Consider the following 18,175-nt stretch of genomic DNA (forward strand, 5'->3'; position numbering starts at 1 on the left):
CTAGTAAACAAACAAATATGTACCGTTAGTCATGTGATCTGGACTCATTAGCTATTAAGCAGAGCCCTGTTACACAAGCACCTGAACGCCCACAGTGTGGGTAGTGGAAGTGCAGTTACGGATCAAGACAAAGATCAGAATGAGATCTGTGAACTGGAATATGCCTTTGACCATGATGCCCTTGAGCAAAAGTGCTTTACTCTACTGTAGATTTCTTTAAGAGGACTGTCCTAACAAGTGTACTTTATGAGTAAAGATGTGGTCACATTAAACTGTGTCTCATTCACTATATGAATGCAGGAGAGTTGGAACACAAGCATATGAATATATGATTTGAGCTTGGCTTAATATTATAGTGTATATAAAAAAAATGTATATATATATATATAAAACAGATCTTGGCTTGCGATTGGTTGATAACTTTAATTTATGTAAATTTAAAAAAAAATGTAATTAATTTGTACCTTATTAATTCAGTAGCCATATGATCCATCTGCTATGAATAATGTGCTGTGAATCATTTAAAACAATAATGCCACCGCTGTATGGAAAATCTGAATACTGACATTATTGCGTAACATTGCTGTCATCACAAAGATTATGCCTTTGAAGAGTTTTGAGTCTAACATGACACAGGCTTGTTTACTTTGGAGCTTCGTTTCAGAATAAAATTTCTGTACACCACAGCAAGACCAAGGCCAACAAACAAATAAGACAGAAATTAGAGCTCAGACTTCTTACAATGCGTGTCACCTATACAAAGAACATGAGCAAGAGCATTTGCCTCTTCTCTGAATACCAGAAGTGATAAAAGACATGAATGGTGTATGTCTTCTGTAAGCACCTGTCAGAACAACGCTCCAACCATCTAAACCAGAGCACTGACATGAAGAGTATCCATAAAACATAACCTCTCCAGAAACCCACCTCTTTGTTTCTGTGGAGACAAACCAGATTAGGTGACAATGAGTTTGTGAGGGCCAAGAAGCTCTCGAAATGACAGGGTTCTGTGGCTTGCTGTTGGAAACAGTGAGAAACGGAGATAGGAGAGGAACAAAGAAAGGATAAAGTTATGTCCATAAACACTGTAGCTCTCCCCAAAGGAGAAGAGGCTGTAAAAACACATCTGCCCTGAGCTTTGATCCACCGGCTCATTACAAGACCGCTATCTGCTCCAGTCTTCCAGCACACATCCAGAAGTACAAATGCGGCAACATCAAAATACTAAACTTTCTATCTGTTGTGGAAGATGTTTTGGAAGTCGTGGGGTTCACTATGGATGTTATTCTATAGACACATTTTTCAAAATATCCTCTTTTATGTTTCACTGAAGAAAGTAAGTCAGGTTTGGAATGATTTGAGGGTGAATAAATGATGACAGAATTTTCATTTTTGGGTGAAGTATCCCTTGAAATGAAAGTACTGTACTTATTTCATTGATAGAGTTTAAAGATTTACATTTGGAATTATTTTATTGTAACAAAAGGCACTTTAGCTAAAACAAAAACTTCCACAAATCCATACGTTCCACTCTTAAGGCCCTATGATTTCCAGGAAAATGTGGATGGAATCGTGGAATCCAGTCATAAAATTGGAATTTACTGTGTAATGCAGAATTTTATGGAATTTTCCAAATTTTGGATTATTAAAACAAAAGTAGATTGGTACACTTGAATCAAAATGTGATATGAACTAATGTCTGTGAATATTAAGATGCAAAGTGACTTTCTGTGTGAATGAATGGCGCAGACGCACGGTTTTGTTTACTACACACATACTGAAGCGTGTGTGACGCTCAGTGTTTTAACAGCTTCTGCTGCCTCAATATATGTCAGGGCTCTACAGTGTGACCATTTCAGTTGCATTTGTGACTGAAAACTACTGTGTGCGACTATAAAAAAATATTTAGGAATACCAGTGCGACTGACCCAATCAGCATATTTGTGTTTGCGCTGAGGGGAGCTTCAAAGGTTTCTATGTGCAACGTTGAGTAATGCATTACAGACATATCTGACGAATCCATTCATAAAGTGTAGAGAGAGTGTAAATAAAAGGTTCACTGTGCAGTGTAGAGAGCTTTGTTGATTATAAAGGAACTTTGTGAGATTGTGATGAACTCAGATGAGTGACAGCTTTTAATGATTTTAAGGGTATTTGTAAATTAGATATTGATTTAATACAACAGTTAAATAAACAAGTTAATATTAAGTGACTTACATTTCTGATTATAACACTATTACCTGATTTTGCTCTATTTCGTTGTCACAAATAGTTTGAAACAAGCTACAACTGAGCCGCTGCGCATCGCCATTCAAACACAGCGGTGTTTTGTTTATCAGTGAACATGCGTTTTTAAACGAATCAATGATTACATTTATAAAGACACTTGTTTTATTCCTGAATGAATCAGCCGTTCAAACGAATCAAATTAATTAATGATTCAGTAATTTAATCAGTGACTTGCCACCAACTAATGGCAGTTTTAGTTTCATTTTTATAGTATTTCTTCAGTTACTTAAATCATGCCTCGTGGTTAGTGCGTCGACAAATTGCGCAACTGCGCTCACAGCGACCCGAGTTCAATTCCCACCTCGAGGTCCTTTGCCGATCCCGCTCCACTCTCTCCTCCCAACTCTTTCCTGTCATCTCTCTACTGTCCTATCACAATAAAAGGCATAAAAAAGGAAGTGCATTAAAAGGAAAAGGAAGAGACGCCTGTTGTCTCAGTTGTGATGACGTGATTCTGTGCTGACTGTGCAAGGCACCCGCATCGCTTCTTTGCTACGCAACAGTGAAGGATCCTTCCCACTCTACCCGCTTCAAACCACACCACAGGATGTGAATCACCCAAGGAACCGTTAATCTTATTCTGACAGGGGATACAAGTCACCTTCCAGTTCACAAAACAGCCCTTCCAGGGTTTGAACTGGTGACTTTACACATAGCTCATATCTTTTTCACACTGCAAGAAACCACACGTTATATCACCGCTCACTGTCAGAGTGTAACCTTATGACCCCTGGATAGGTGTTATGGCAGCCCTGTGCGGCTGATATAAACTGTGTTTTGCAAACTGAGCACTAAATCACATGGAAGGACCACAGACAAAATTCCCATACTGCCTCAAAACATGTGGCGTCATTCAGACTCTCACTGTCAAGCTCTGCGGTGAGAGAAACTCGCCATAAACATATGACAACACTGGAAGAACAAATTCACCGAGCCATTATCATTTTCAAATTGAAATTTTGCATCGTATATGACTCATACAGCTAAGCCGCATTTCTTATTAAGATTCATAACTTTCCTGGCTAAGAAAGAAACTGTAGGAAAAGGCTCCCAGTGACAAATTAGAGCGGAGCAACTGAAATAATTGTTTTGTCATGAGAGAAACTCTAGCTCATTCTCCTGATGCACTCTCTCCTCCAAACTGCCAAACAGCGAGAGCACCACCGCAAGCTCCTGCTAACCCTTCCTCGCAGCATATACAAGCACGGAGAACCACATCCTGACGAGGGGAATGCGAAAACAAGGGCCCTGCTTCCCTGAATTGGAAAAGCGGTTACACAATGTGAACTTTTCACTGTCGAACTGGATAACTTCACTAAAATTATTACAATTCTTGCTTTCATTCAACGCCAAAGCAACGAAGGAAAAAAGGGCTGAAAGAAAACGTCTCGAAGAAAAACAATGGCAAATGATTCAACCCGAAAAAGTACCGACATTAATGGCAGGACAGATGGCAGACTGTCTTCGTCCTTGATATCCACCCAATGTGGGTGGCTCTGTGCACAATTTTCCCAGGATCCTACTGAAAGATAGAGAAGGATCAACCGAGAGACTCACAGGGAAGAAGTGGACATGAAAAAGATTTGAAGAAGATCTGAGTGAGGCAGAAATACATCACATGAGCACTCTGGACGCACAGCAGGAAGTCTGATCAAGGATGCTTTCACTTGCACATTCATGGCTCCACAGATCCTACCACCAAGTATCCTTTTGAACCAAATCACGGTCTTCATACCCACACACAACTGTTGCCATAAAAGTGGGTGAGTAAGAGGGCATGTGTGTGTGAGCCAAGTAAAACTGTGGTCTTGTTTCCGAAAGCAAAATACATAGTGTACCAGTGATGCAACTCATGATTTCAAAATACAAATCCTGCATTCAGTTTCCTACTGTAGCTTCAAGATGAATAACTCCATAATGTCTAGGGATGTACAAAACTACATATTTTTTAAAACTGACTGCCTGAATGACCTGGCAAAAAATCAGTCTCAAGGGTAGCGGGTGAGCAACATGAGAACTTCGCTTTTATTCTTATGTAAGGCCAAAAAATTCTGAGTAAGCCATAATTTCAATTCATGTAAACTTGCTAGCAAAACCTCAATAGAACATGAATCTTCGCATTTAAAGAGCAGCTCAAATGGTATTTTTAAGTGTCCTGTGTGTTCTATAGTCCTCTACAACAGGTTTAAATGCATCTACAGTCAACATTGTCATTTTTTTCAGAATATACATTTAAGAATAATTTTTCAATGATTTTGAAATGTATATCGACAACAGGCAGAAGATTTGAAAATATGATGACACGTTAAGGCTTTATTTATCATGCACTTTTTGGATTAACAACTTTGCAGACTGTTTACATTAAAGGACAGCTATGTTACAAACTGCAAAAATTTTGTTTTTCGAAAAACCATATGACCTGCTCTATAAGTGTCAACTGTACAATTGTATATCATCAGCATGTAAGTGAAATCACACTCCATATTTAAGAAAAATGGAACCCAAGGGGAGCATGTATAAAGAAAAAAAGTACTGGAGCAAGGACTGATCCCTGCAGAACACCACCGAATTTTACCCAAAAAACATTCTGCCATCATTTGCTCATGTTGTTCCAAAACTGAATGACTGAATGACGTGAAACATATGGAAAGATATTTTGATAAATAAATAAATAATCAATCAACAATGTCCTTGCACACCTATAAGTAATTAATAGGTGCGTAGGGAAAATGACCAAAAAAGGTCCAACTTCAAAACAAACAAACAAAAAAAAAAAAAAAGAAATCCCACACAATATCCGTAATTACAAATGTATGACCTTCATCAGGCATATATAAACAATTCATAAAACACATTTGTTGTTTTAAATTGGATTGTCGGAGTTGTTTATATATGCCTAATGAAGGTCATGGACCGATACATTTTTTGATACATTTGCAAGTACGGATAGTCTTGGGGATTTTTTTTTTTTTTGTCTTATATATTTTATGTAATATAAATATATTCTTTAAAATATCTTATTTTATGTTCCACAGAACTAATAAAGTTATTCAGATTTGGAAAGACAAGGGTGAGTAAATGATGACAAATTTTAATTATGGGTAAACTATACCTTAAAGATAAGTTATCTTTAAGTTATCTTTTTATGGTTCAGTAGAAGTACTGAACTCATCATCAATGGGCAAGGAAATCCATAGACCATTTTTGTACAACATGTGTATATAGGCATATAATAACATTTAAAGAATTTATTAATATACTCAAAATTAACTAATTTAAGTGATGTAATTCTTAAAAAGCAGTTAAAGGATTAGTTCACTTCCAGAACAAAAATTTACAGAATTTACTCACCCCCTTGTCATTCAAAATGTTCATGTCTATAAAAAACTTCCATCTTATTTTCTCCTCCAACTTCAAAATCATCCTACATCGCTGCAGAAGTACTGACCCAGTGTTTACAAAGTGAATGTGCAAAGAAGGTCAAACACCCTTAACCCAAAAAAGTAAAACAGCGATGTTGGACATTTTAAAGTTGGAGGAGAAAATGAGATGGGAGTTTTTCGGCATACCCGAACAGTCTTGCACCAGAATACACATGCACATCACAGAGCTAGACAAAACGAACATTTGAGGTTAAAAAATATATATATTGAACTTTTTTTTTTTTTTAAAGAAAATAACTGATTGTTTCACTAGATAAGACCCTTCTTCCTCGGCTGGGATTGTTTAGAGCCTTTTGAAACTGCATTTGCTGCGGGCACCATACAAGTCCACTATATGGAGAAAAATCCTGAAAGGTTTTCCTTAAAAAAACAATTTCTTTTCGACTGACATGAAAGACATGAAGATCTTGGATGACAAGGGGATGAGTAAATTATCTGTAAATGTTTGTACTGGAAGTGAACTAACCCTTTAAAATGTTGTTCATTTACGCATATAATTATGATCATGCATATTGTGATTGCCTATTTATCTTTACTTTTTCATAAATAAATGTTGAATTAATTGATATGGTATTTAAGATAGAATCTGATCGTATGTGCAGTTTATAAATGAGGCCCCAGGCCTCTACGTTTTAGGCCAAAGGCATTTAGTGGTCCACCTCAGAGAGCTGTATAGAGTAAAAAGTGTCTCACCAACAAGCCCCTTCCAACTACTCTTTTGCCGCCCCATAATAAGCGAGAACCAAACGCGTAGGAATTAACTACATGAGTCCAGAACCCACTGCATGGCTTTTGCAGAGAATGGGTTCAAGACTGGGAAACAGCATACATTAAAGACACATGTACTTCATTTTCTTACATTCTTTATGCATTAAATAAAGAGCTGGAGAATATCATTTCAGAAGTCAAAGGCGACAGACTGTCCACAGAATAACATCATTTAAAGAGCATTAAAACAGTTAGATACTTATGTTAATGTATTAGTTCACTTCCAGAATAAATATTTTCTGATAATTTACTCACCATTCAAGATGTTCATGTATTTCTTTCTTCAGTTGAAAATAAATTAAGGTTTTTGGGGAAAACATTCAACGGGTTGAAGGTCCAAATTGCAGTTTCAATGCAGCTTTCACGCATAATAATGTAGTCATGTTGGAAAGGTCACGTGTGATGTAGACGGAAGTGCCGACCCAGTGTTTACAAAGTGAATGTGCAAAGAAAGTCAAACGCCCTTTACAAAAAAAAAGGTAAAACAACAATGTCAAACCATTTTGAATTTGGAGGAGATATCAAACCGAAGTACACAGAGGAAGAACTAACGTGTGACCGTTCCAACGTGATTACGTAATGTGTGAAGTTGTGGACGCGCATCGCAGAGCTAGTGCAAGACAAGCATTTATGGTTAAAAATGTTTTGTTTTTTTGTTTTTTCAGAAAATGACAGATTGTTTTGCTAAACAAGACCCTAATTCCTCAGCTGGGATTGTGTAGAGCCCTTTGAAGCTGCATTGAAACTGCAGTTTGGACCATTAAAGGAGAAGTCCACTTCCAGAACAAAAATTTACAGATAATTTACTCACCCCCTTGTCATCCAAGATGTTGATGTCTTTCTTTCTTCGGTCGATAAGAAATTATGTTAATTGAGGAAAACATTCCAGAATTTTACTCCATATAGTGGACTTCAGTGGTGCTCCCAAGTTTGAACTTCCAAAATGCAATTTAAGTACAGCTTCAAATGGCTCTAAATGATCACAGCCAAAGAAGAAGGGTCTCACCTAGCAAAACAAACGGCCATTTTTAAAACAAATTGACAATTTATTTATTTTTTAACCTCAAACGCTCATCTTGTCTCCTCTCTGACCGATTGTTTTGCTAGATAAGACCCTTCTTCTTCGGCTGGGATCGTTTAGAGCTATTCAAAGCTGCATTAAAACTGCATTTTGGAAGTTCAAACTTGGGGGCACCATTGAAGTCCACTATATGGAGAAAAATTTGGGAATGTTTTCCTCAAAAAGTGTAATTTTGTATCGACTGAAGAAAGAAAGACATGAACATCTTGGATGACAAGGGGGTGAGTAAATTATCTGTAAATTTTTGTTCTGGAAGTGGACTTCTCTTTTAATCTGTTGGCTCCCACTGAAGTCCACTATATGGAGAAAAATCCTGGCATGTTTTCCTCAAAAACCCTTTCTTTTCGACTGAAGAAAGAAAGACATAAACATCTTATAAACATCTTGGATGACATGTGGGTGAGTAAATTATCAGGAAATTGTTATACTGGAAGTGAACTAATCCTTTAATTCATTCCGTAGCCAACCATTTTTAAAGAAGGTCACTTAACTGTAGTTTGGCAAGCTAGTTTCAAAGTAGCTTCTCCAGCACTAATTATAAACATTATTTTATAACATAAGCAGCTCTTACCACATCCAGGTTCAGATTTCCATTGGGAAGTACAAAATTCTCTGGAGGACTGGCACACACTACAACACGCTCAGGAAACACACGCAACTCTGTGAAGGTAAAAAAAAAAAAAAAAAAATAGATGAAGCTGTAGTGAATGAAGCTCCACAAGTGATGTGGAGACCATTTAGCACAATAGTACTGTACATACAGTGCATTTTCAGTTTGAAACAAAGGGTGAAATGGAAGGGAAGACAAAAATATGCATGATACTCATATAAAAGACTCTGAAGTAAAAAATAGGAGTTAATCCACTAAAACGAATTTAAAAGAGCATCAACAGTTTAAAATGACCTCAATGCCCTCTTCATGGCAAATGTAGAAAAAGCTTCATTTGTTGTTTTTAACAAAATGACTAAGCTGCCATAAAGCTGAACGTAAACTTCACGTCCCCACTGCCCCTCAGTCAATAAAGTTTCAAATATGTAACTCAATATAAGTAAAACAAACCACATTGTTTGATGTATTCCGGTTTAGTTCCTTCAAACTTGGCCAAATTTAGCTTGAAAAATGAAGGCCAAGCAAATTGTTGGTCAGCTGCTTTTTCCTTCTTTTTGTTTTTCCTAGATCACTTAAAATAATCTATACCGGACAGCCTTATTAGTCTGTATGCAGTTTGTATTTTTTGTGAGGCATGTTAAACATAAATCATGTACAACGATGACTGTAATTCCCTTCAGAGTCTGACATGCTATATCTCTAAAGATACACTGAAGCTTTAGTCTGAACTTGTTTACTATGATAAGCAAACCACATTTTCCCTGTGAGCTGCTGTCAAGCCCGATTCGAGTGGACTTGGCTGTAGTCTCAAATATTTGTTGAGCTCTGCCTCTATTAGGTTGGAGTGCATTCGTCTCTAACTGTCTAGCCAGATATAATGGGTGTTTTCTTCAAAGAATTTTCTCTTAGATCCGTATACATTTGACTACAAGTTCTGTGTAAAACGCATTTGGAATCATGTTCTGAGTTGCCAACTAAGTGAACATATTTCAGTTGACTTTTTCCAAAATAAAAACGATCCAGACAGTGACCTCCGACTGAGCCTGACAGCTGTACGAACTAATAACAACACAGGTGCTTCTGATACAATTCACGAGTCAACTTAATGTGGAAAGAAATACTCAAACCAGTCTTCTTTAGTCAATGAGAAGAGGAAATAAACTACCTCTGAAGTGCTGCCTGACAATGCATCTCAGGTTGACGTGTCGTTTCATGAAGTGCACCGCCAGGCGAACATTCCCACCTGCGAAAGAAAACACATTTTATGGAGCAAATCTACTCAGAAAACCTCCACTGGTAATACTCAAACAGTGAGGGCTTGTCATGGTAGGCTAATCATAAAGTAATCGCATTGCCTGTTTGTTTAAACAAATCCTCGTTTACGCATGAGGAAACATTTTTCTCAGGAAAATTATTTTAATGCAAATCAGCTCTGCATTAATGATGAACATGGACGTTATCAATTATACGTGGCCATGCAAAAGGCCAGAGACAAAGGCTGCTAATGTCTGCCAAATATGACACAGCACAAAGGCAGTTTAGTGTCTGAGAAAATACCAAAGCGTTTAAGCAAATGAGAAAGAAGCCTCATATTTCAGGCATGAACGTAAGCAGTGCCAGGGGCTTCTTGGCCTTTGAAGTCCACTGTAACAAGACTGACTGAACGCTGAAACTATTTACAGCCTCTAATGGTGAGAGAGTTTTATGAATTCATGCTCCACTCCTTTGAGAAAAGCATAAAAATGTGCCACTTTGCCTCCATAACCTGTATTTTAGACAAAAATCTCTAAATACTGGCTGCGGCTGAGAAGTGTTATTTATTATTCTTACATGGCTGTCTGGAATACTCAACTGTGATTGGTCAATCGCTGCATTCTGAGGTCAAATGTTTTAGCGTGCAACTGGTAGACTGTATACTGGAACACACTGTGCTAGTTTCATGCCTTTTGTGCATTTATCAATCTTGTTTTTCTCACAAAATAACTTCTCAACTCAACGTGGGATAGTGTACAGTCAGCAGGTAATTATCACAAAATAAACCCCTTCTATGTGAAACAAGACCTGATCGTTCTGTCACTGTTTATTTTGCAACGATAAGATGACAGGTGAATAAATGAAGATTTATAGTAAAATTTTGTGTTTGCACAATTATGTTCACACAATGAAAGAAGTGAATAAATAGGGTGTATTCAAAGAAAAGCCAATCAAACTGCTGAAATACATAAACCAAGATTAGCTTGTGAGTCATTCAGGATCAAAATCCTTCAAGAAGAAAAAGGAACCCGAAAAAGCATACTTGATATTATCAACAAATATATTTAAGTTAAAAATGAAAAGCTCAAACTCATTAAAAAATAGATATTTTCACAACAGAGTTTCTGTTGTGGACTCAAGTCAGTCTGACATTAGTCTGAAAACAGTTTTCTGAGAATCTGAGATTATTTAACACTATTAGGCAAGTTACGATGCATCATAATGAATATAATACAAATATCATATGTAGTGGGAAAGCCACTCATCCTCCATTTTTTTTTTTTTTTTTGGATTTTAAGTTTACTGCCACATCAGCTTCATAGGCCATTTCAACAACAATTTACAAATAATTTACTCACCCACTTGTCATCCAAGATGTTTATGTCTTTTTGTCTTCAGTCGTAAAGAAATCATGGTTTTTAATGAAAGCATTTCAGGATTTTTCTCCATATAATGGACTTCAATGGTGCCCCCCGATTTTGAACTTCCAAAATGCAGTCTAAATGCAGTTTCAAAGGGCTCTAAATGATCCCAGCCGAGGAAAATGATTTCATTTCCTTTAATTAAAAAAAAACAATTCTTTCAAAAGTAAATTTAAAGAATTTTATGTACACTTTGTTTTATAATTGCTTTATTTAAATTTTTGTATTTTTGTAAATTGTTGTTCTGGAAGTGGAGTTTTCCTTTAAGAGTTTGACTTGTTAAACTTTGTCTCATGACATTAAATATTGGGCAGACCAAAAGCACATGCTTCACTGTCAAGTGAATCCCACAATATTGACATTTTGGTGCTTCTTCACCAATAGATTTAAAGGAATAAATATATCTTGTTCCTACAACAGAATTTATTTCAAAAAGTTTGTTATTTTGATATTCTTTCCATTCCGCTTGCCATTTCTCCTTTTTCTCCTTGTATCTCTTGATTACTGGCTACATATCAGAAGGCGGGATTTGGCATTTATTTACATTAGCTGTAAGAGCTTGTTTTGCAGCTATGTCAGCTTGTTCATTTCCAATAATTCCACAATGCCCTGGAATCCAGCAGAAAACAATATCATAATTGAGCCTCCGCAACTGATTTGCTTTTATAAATATGTCAACAATTATTTGATGGTTTGTTTTCAAAGACTCCAGTGCTTGCAAACAGGATTTTAAATCAGTGAACATTATAAAGTTTCTTTCTTTTGAATTTTCAATATAATCCAGAGCAAGTAATAGAGCGTGGGCTTCTGCTGTAAAGATGGAACAGTAGTCTGGGATACGAAAGCCATAGTGATAATGACCACTTATTAATGCTGCAGATACATGGTTATCCATTTTTGAACCATCAGTGTATATAGGATTTTGACTGGGAAAAAGCTTCTTATGTCAAAAACATGTTGACGATATATGTACTGGTAAGTTTCACTCCTCTTATTGCAGGTCAATCTCACCCTCTGATAAAAGTTGATCTAGTTCACATATTTACACATCTTATAGGGGAATTACCTGTCTAAAAAGCTGTTGTTCAGCCTTAGCTTATTAGGTTTACATTGAAATTGAATGCATTAAATGCTTAGATTTTTTGTAATCTGTCTCTAAATGTTTGTATCTCAGGAACCACAATTTTTGTGATATCAACAAATTTGGAACATAACTTGGTTAGACATGGCTTAGAGTGCAAAATATGTTATAAAATGTTTATATCAAATAAATGTATACTACATTATCTTTACGGTAAACTTAAACTTCTATAACTTTTTATACTTTTTTTTTTTTTTTTTTAAATGCTTTCACTTCAGCAATAATCTGATATGTGTCTTCTTTAAAAAGAGAACATCTATAGATCTGTACTCCAAAGCTTTCAGAAATTACAACCATGTTGTAACAAGCATTGATAAACAAGTGTTCTGTATTCTGGGGGATACAAACATTAAAAATAATGAAATCATATTATTTGCGTCCCAATAAAACTCAAATAAGTCTCTTTATGGTTTTGCCCTTTTTAGGGTTAATGAAAAAGATGAGCATATATGTGACCCTGGACCACAAAACCAGTCATAAGGGTCATTTTTTTAATAATGAGATTTATACATCATCTAAAAGCTGAATACATAAGAGAATCAAACATTAAGTTTTGATATATTTACAGTAGGAAATTTACAAAGTATCTTCATGGAACATGATTTTTACTTAATATCCTAATGATTTTTGGCATTAAAGAAAAATCGAGAATTTTTACGTATACAATGTATTGCTGGCTATTGCTCATGCTGCTTACAACTGGTTTAATTGTCCAGGGTCAAATATATTAAATTATATATGCAATAAACTGATTTAGAAAATGTATTTGACTACTTCATTTACATTTATTATATTATACAGCACTTTCTTCCATCGACTATGGTTCGGACCAAGCAAATCAAGTGTGAAAACAGCCCAAGACACTGAAATCGCTTATAATGCGTCATGTTTACCTTTAACCTTCATTAAATGAAGCATTCAGTGATGTCACCATTATGCGTTCATTCACTTTAGCAGTTGCCAGAGCAACCATACCAATTCACAGTTAACACACCAAGAAAACAAATTCATTCAACCCTCCTGTTGGAGCAACGACACAATCATTCTGTTTTAATTTAAGAGACAGCGGGCAAAGGAAGAATCCAGCCTAGATCTGTTTGTCATTGTCCAAGGAATGCAAGATCCACTAGACACGAAGGCAGAGCACTGTTGCTTAATCTGGGAGGAATTTGTCAGCAAGAGAGGGGGCCTGGTGAACACGCTAGATATCTGCTGGTGCAGCTGTAAACAAGAAAACAGGCATGGGAATCCATCAACTCTCACTCTGTGCCCTGAATAGACCCCTCAACCTCTGTGCCTGTCTGTGAGAGACTGTCCTGGGCAGCCACAGGACCGTAAAAAACACACAAAATGGATCGGACTACCATCTAATGACCCAGGTGCTTGAACAGATCGATTCAGATCATAGAAACCAAACAGAAAAACAAACTCAGCTTAGGCAACAGCCTCACCCTCACATTGAGAACATTTGTCTGTCTTCAGTGCGTGTGTCAAATGAGCAGAAATGCATTAGAGAAGACAGGTTTACCAACTGATGTCATCGCAGGCTTGCTAACTGCTAGCTAGGTCTGCAAACGGGAGCTTCTGCAGGTAATGATATGCAATTACAGTGTCTGCCAGCCACAAAACTGTCATCAACACCCCCTGTATGTGATTGATGGATCTACCTCCTACTTTCTTCTACTTCACAGGTAGTGCTTAACATGTGTCTCGTCTTCAGTTGTTTCATTTGCAATGCTTTTTTCCTCTATTGGTGGTCAAAACTGACTGCACTGTAAAAACAATGGTAGAATTAGTGACAGTGAAGAAAGAAGGTCGATTAGCACACAGCATCAAACTTCCTGCACATACTTGCTTTGAAAAAGCTTTCATTCAAGGCTCAAATGTTGCTGGAAACAACAAACGGAGCATTTAAACCCTATAAACTCCAAACTCAAGTCACTGTATCCAAGATACAAAATAATTATCATAAATGTTATTTTATCCCACCTACGAGAATAATAGGCTATGGTAAGCATCTTGTGTGAAACCCCGGTGAGCCTGCCAAACAGGCTCCTAATGTTGATATTCATGTCAAGGTTCCAGGCGACTGGTGCTCATTTTTGCTCAAGGGAAGTGATACAAGACTAGTGGGAACTGCAACACCTAGCTTCACAGAACTGTTCCTCTAAGAAATGCAGGTTTATATGAATCAGATGCTCCCTCAGGTGTTCCTCCCCATCACAAAGAACCAACCGAGGAGGATTTCGATATCAGATTTATATGCTTTTGAGATGGCTTAGACGTTAAAGCGCTCAAGGGAGAAAGGCAACACCGTCAGAGAGATCAAGATGGCACATGGAACCCTACCAACTTCAATGAGGGTGAAATAAAGCGTGCGTGGACAGTATCAGCGTCTTATCTTTCCTGCTCCTAATCATTTGAGCATGCAACCAGCCGTCCCAAAAGCTTGGGAGAGTTATGGGAAAATAAAATTCGGTCATAACATGAGTCCCTCTGCTCAGCATCAAGAGCCTAGGGCATGTTCTTTCCCTTTTTGACTTTAGTGTGGATGGATAGAACAAACAACGGACTGATAATCCGCATATTTCAGGAGATAAAGAAATAGGCATCTTTCCTGTGTGCTTCAAAACCTTTAGTCTAGTTTCATTCATGTCCATCCCAACTTAGATTGACCCATCCTCCCGTCTCCTTACTGGAAAAAAAAAAAAAGTCTAATAGCATTTGTGTTTCCTCTTTTCCTTCACTTCAAAGAGGCAATTCCCAACAGAGGAGTCTGGCTCTAGAGAAGAACCACAAAAAGGCTCGTTTTGAGAAATCAGCTGTTGGTTGAAAAAAAAAAATCTTCTGGCTCAGGCCAGCATGCTAAATGTGACCATGGACCACAATTTCACTGATGTATGGTTTGTTAGAATAGGACAATATTTGGACGAGATACAACTATTTGAAAATCTGGAATCTGAGGGTGCAAAAAAAATCTAAATATTGAGAAAAATCGCCTTTAAAGTTGTCCATATGAAGTTCTCAGCAATGCATATTACTAATCAAAAAATTTCTTATATTTAATCAAAAAGTTTTGATATATTTACGCTAAAAAAAAAATTAACAAAATATCTTCATGGAACATGATCTGTACTTAATATTCTAATGATTTTTGGCATAAAGGAAAATTTGATTATTTTGACCCATGTATTTTTTGGCTATTGCTACAGATATACCCATGCTACTTACGACTGGTTTTGTGGTCCAGGGTCACAAATGTAAATCTAGCAGTTTAAGCATATCTAAAGCACCCCTTCTTGAGGAAAAGAAAACACTGGAGTTATCTAGATAAAGACTGATGTTTACAGCAGTGCTTCTCAACTGTTTTTGATCCAAGACCCAGATTTTACAAGTGGCAACTCAACAATGTATCAGGATTGCTTATCATGTAAAAGTAAACAAATGTGCTTATAAAACTAAACACTGAAATTTTCATTTCAGCATGTCAGAGTTTTAGGCAAGCAGACAGAACTGTACAACTATTTTAATGCTTTGCAGACCTAAAATATTTGGATTTCTGTGGTGTGTTCTACAATGCTGCTGCAATTTCGGCTGATTTGTCACCAAGATAATGTTATCTGACATTACAGGGGTCCTATTATGCTCTTTTACAAAGTCTTGATTTTGTTTTGGATGTGTACTAGAACATTCTCTCACCCTTGCTGGTTCGAAAAACGCCCTATTTTTCACAATATTTACATTATTACAATACCTTTCTCCCCAGCCTGGCACAAATGGCTTAATTAGTTCCAGGTTGGATGAAGGCCTGCCTTCCGAAAAACGAAATGTGTTGTAATTGGTTAAGTGTCCCAGTGCAATGTAATTGGCGAACAGCTTAGATGGTGTTTCAGTACTGCCACGCCCCTTGCCAAAGCAGCAAGTTCCATCTGCTCCATCGTGGTTAAGGATATATTAAGGTATAGTTGATGCTACAGTAGTGTTGGGTCCTATCATCAGCCTGCGAGATTGCGATACACAATATTATCGTGTTAAGTTATTTAATTATTTACATACTTAGTTTCATTGCCCGAAACAAGCTCCAGCATAAGGCTAAAAGCAGCCTAATGTTTTTAATATGCTTTATTTTTTATTTAACATGACAACAATTGAATAAAAACATTGTAAGTTACTAATTACAACGCTTACATTTCCTTAGCTGTTTAAAAAGCAGCTACAAAAAAATGAACAAAGAACATTATCAAAGAACATCATCACTGATTAGTCTAGCCTACTCTAGTGCAAGTTTATGCATTTTAAAAAACACTTGTGTTATAAGTGAAGCTATCTACATTGTATGATGAATAAATCTCTTACCACACACTGCACACATCTACGACGCGGCTCCAACACAGCCACCGGAGCTGATCGAGGCCACTTTAGTCAACGCTTGTGTTAACAATAGCTGCACCTCATGCATGTGTTTCGACCCCCTATACTACTGATACGGCCACTCTAGTCGATGCTTGTGTTTATAACAGCCGCACAGCGGCTCGTTGAAGCCTCCCAGAAGCGGCTCTCCATGCTACATCGCTAAAGTTAGGCTAATCCCCCACCTCGTCCCTACCCACCCTCCAACCATTCGAATTTCTGTAGGCAGGATTTATTTTAATGATATTGTAATGGGCCACGTTGTGACACCACTGCACCTGGAAAACAATGCTGTAGTCCAAAGGAGCCATTTGTTGTAGTTCTTGAAATGGGATTTTTTAAAAAAAAAATGAAATATCTCCCTTTGAAGTGGACTTTGAGATTTGTTGAGATCTATGTAGATCTTTTTTATGCCCAAACATACATACCACACACTGACTAAAATTCAAAAAGTGAAAAAGCATAATAGGACCCCTTTAAGGAAGCTTTGTCAATTAAGCAAAACATTTCTTTTGATAGTTTGGATGCATCAGTAAGACTAGTTTGCATAATTTTCCAGCCAAATCTGAATATTGAGTTACATTAAAAGAAAATGTTCTTTAAAAGAAAAAATAAAACATTTAGTACATTTAGTACTTTCTTGTAAAGAAAATAATGTTTTTGTCTAGAAAATGTAATGAAAAACAGAAATATTATTTCAAATATTATAAATATTACCAGATCTGTATCACTAACAAAATCAGAACATGGCCACCAGACCCACCAGATGTTGCAAGTGGCATGTGAGGTTCCAGAAAAGACGTCTGAGATGCCCTCTGAGAAAAACTGTTTCAACACTCAATCCGCATGGCAACACAACATCACAACATACGTCTTTCCACAGGTTTCGCTGACACTAAGCCAGGGGAGAAATATATACAGTACATCAGTGTACACACACTCAGGGCCCCCCCTGTTGAAGCTTTTACCACTTCCTGGGAAAACAATAGAGAGAACGAAAAGTCAACAAACCAGAAGAATGTAAAGAGGAATGTGAAATAAAATGGAAGAGCGGGGTGAGTGATCCCTTGTCTCCAACTAGAGGCATTCTTTCCACTGATTCCGAGTTCAAAGACGAACACGAGCTATAAAAACCTCATCAGCTCTAAACAAATGGAGAGCACAGACAGCTCAACATGCGAAAGAATAATAATCATCTCTCAGCACCACAGTCTAGATCTCAACAAGCCAAAGAGGTTGTACAGTCTAAACACGTCGAGCTCTAAAAACAGACGACATTAGATACGATTTCTGGTGGTAATACTGGGTACAATCCGTAATATCTGAGCATATAGCTACTGTGTGCGACGGGCGATCCTGAAGTAATCTCACAGACGTGGACAAGAGAGCGGGTGTCTAAGTGACTGAGTTGGAATTCATAGAAATATTTTCTCTCTGCCCTCACTTTGATGTGAATGATCACCCTCTAAGATCTTGTCCTCCGCTCTTACTGGGTCAGGGTGGGGCTCCCGGGCGATTGTGTGTATGTGTGTGAGCGTTTCACGGGGGTCGCCACATGGAAGGGCCGAGCGGGGTTTTCCTGGAAGCACATCACACCCGGCTGCGTAACTGTAGCCTGGGCCGAGCGGGCGGTGCATCTTATCACTCTGTTCAACGTCCACCTGAAACAATATTTGCACATGAGTGTTCAATTTAACATTTGGGTGACCCCTTCAGCATGGTTATGAAATGCTGCAATGTGGCCCAACAGGAGGATGC

At 37.4% G+C, this 18,175-nt stretch overlaps 1 protein-coding gene across 1 annotated transcript in view; it reads right to left on the bottom strand.

The window, feature by feature from the left end:
* slx4ip (SLX4 interacting protein) overlaps positions 1 to 18,175 on the bottom strand; it is a 52,297-nt gene that overhangs the window by 7,887 nt on the left and 26,235 nt on the right. Inside the window, exons 5-6 of the mRNA XM_051125373.1 lie at positions 9,357 to 9,434; positions 8,153 to 8,241 (exon numbers count right to left, since the gene is read on the bottom strand). Of these exons, the coding sequence (XP_050981330.1) occupies positions 8,153 to 8,241; positions 9,357 to 9,434 (167 nt within the window). The remainder of the gene's footprint in view (positions 1 to 8,152; positions 8,242 to 9,356; positions 9,435 to 18,175) is intronic.

Source organism: Labeo rohita, chromosome 13 (genome assembly GCF_022985175.1).
Source record: "Labeo rohita strain BAU-BD-2019 chromosome 13, IGBB_LRoh.1.0, whole genome shotgun sequence".
NCBI classification, from domain to species: Eukaryota; Metazoa; Chordata; class Actinopteri; order Cypriniformes; family Cyprinidae; genus Labeo; species Labeo rohita.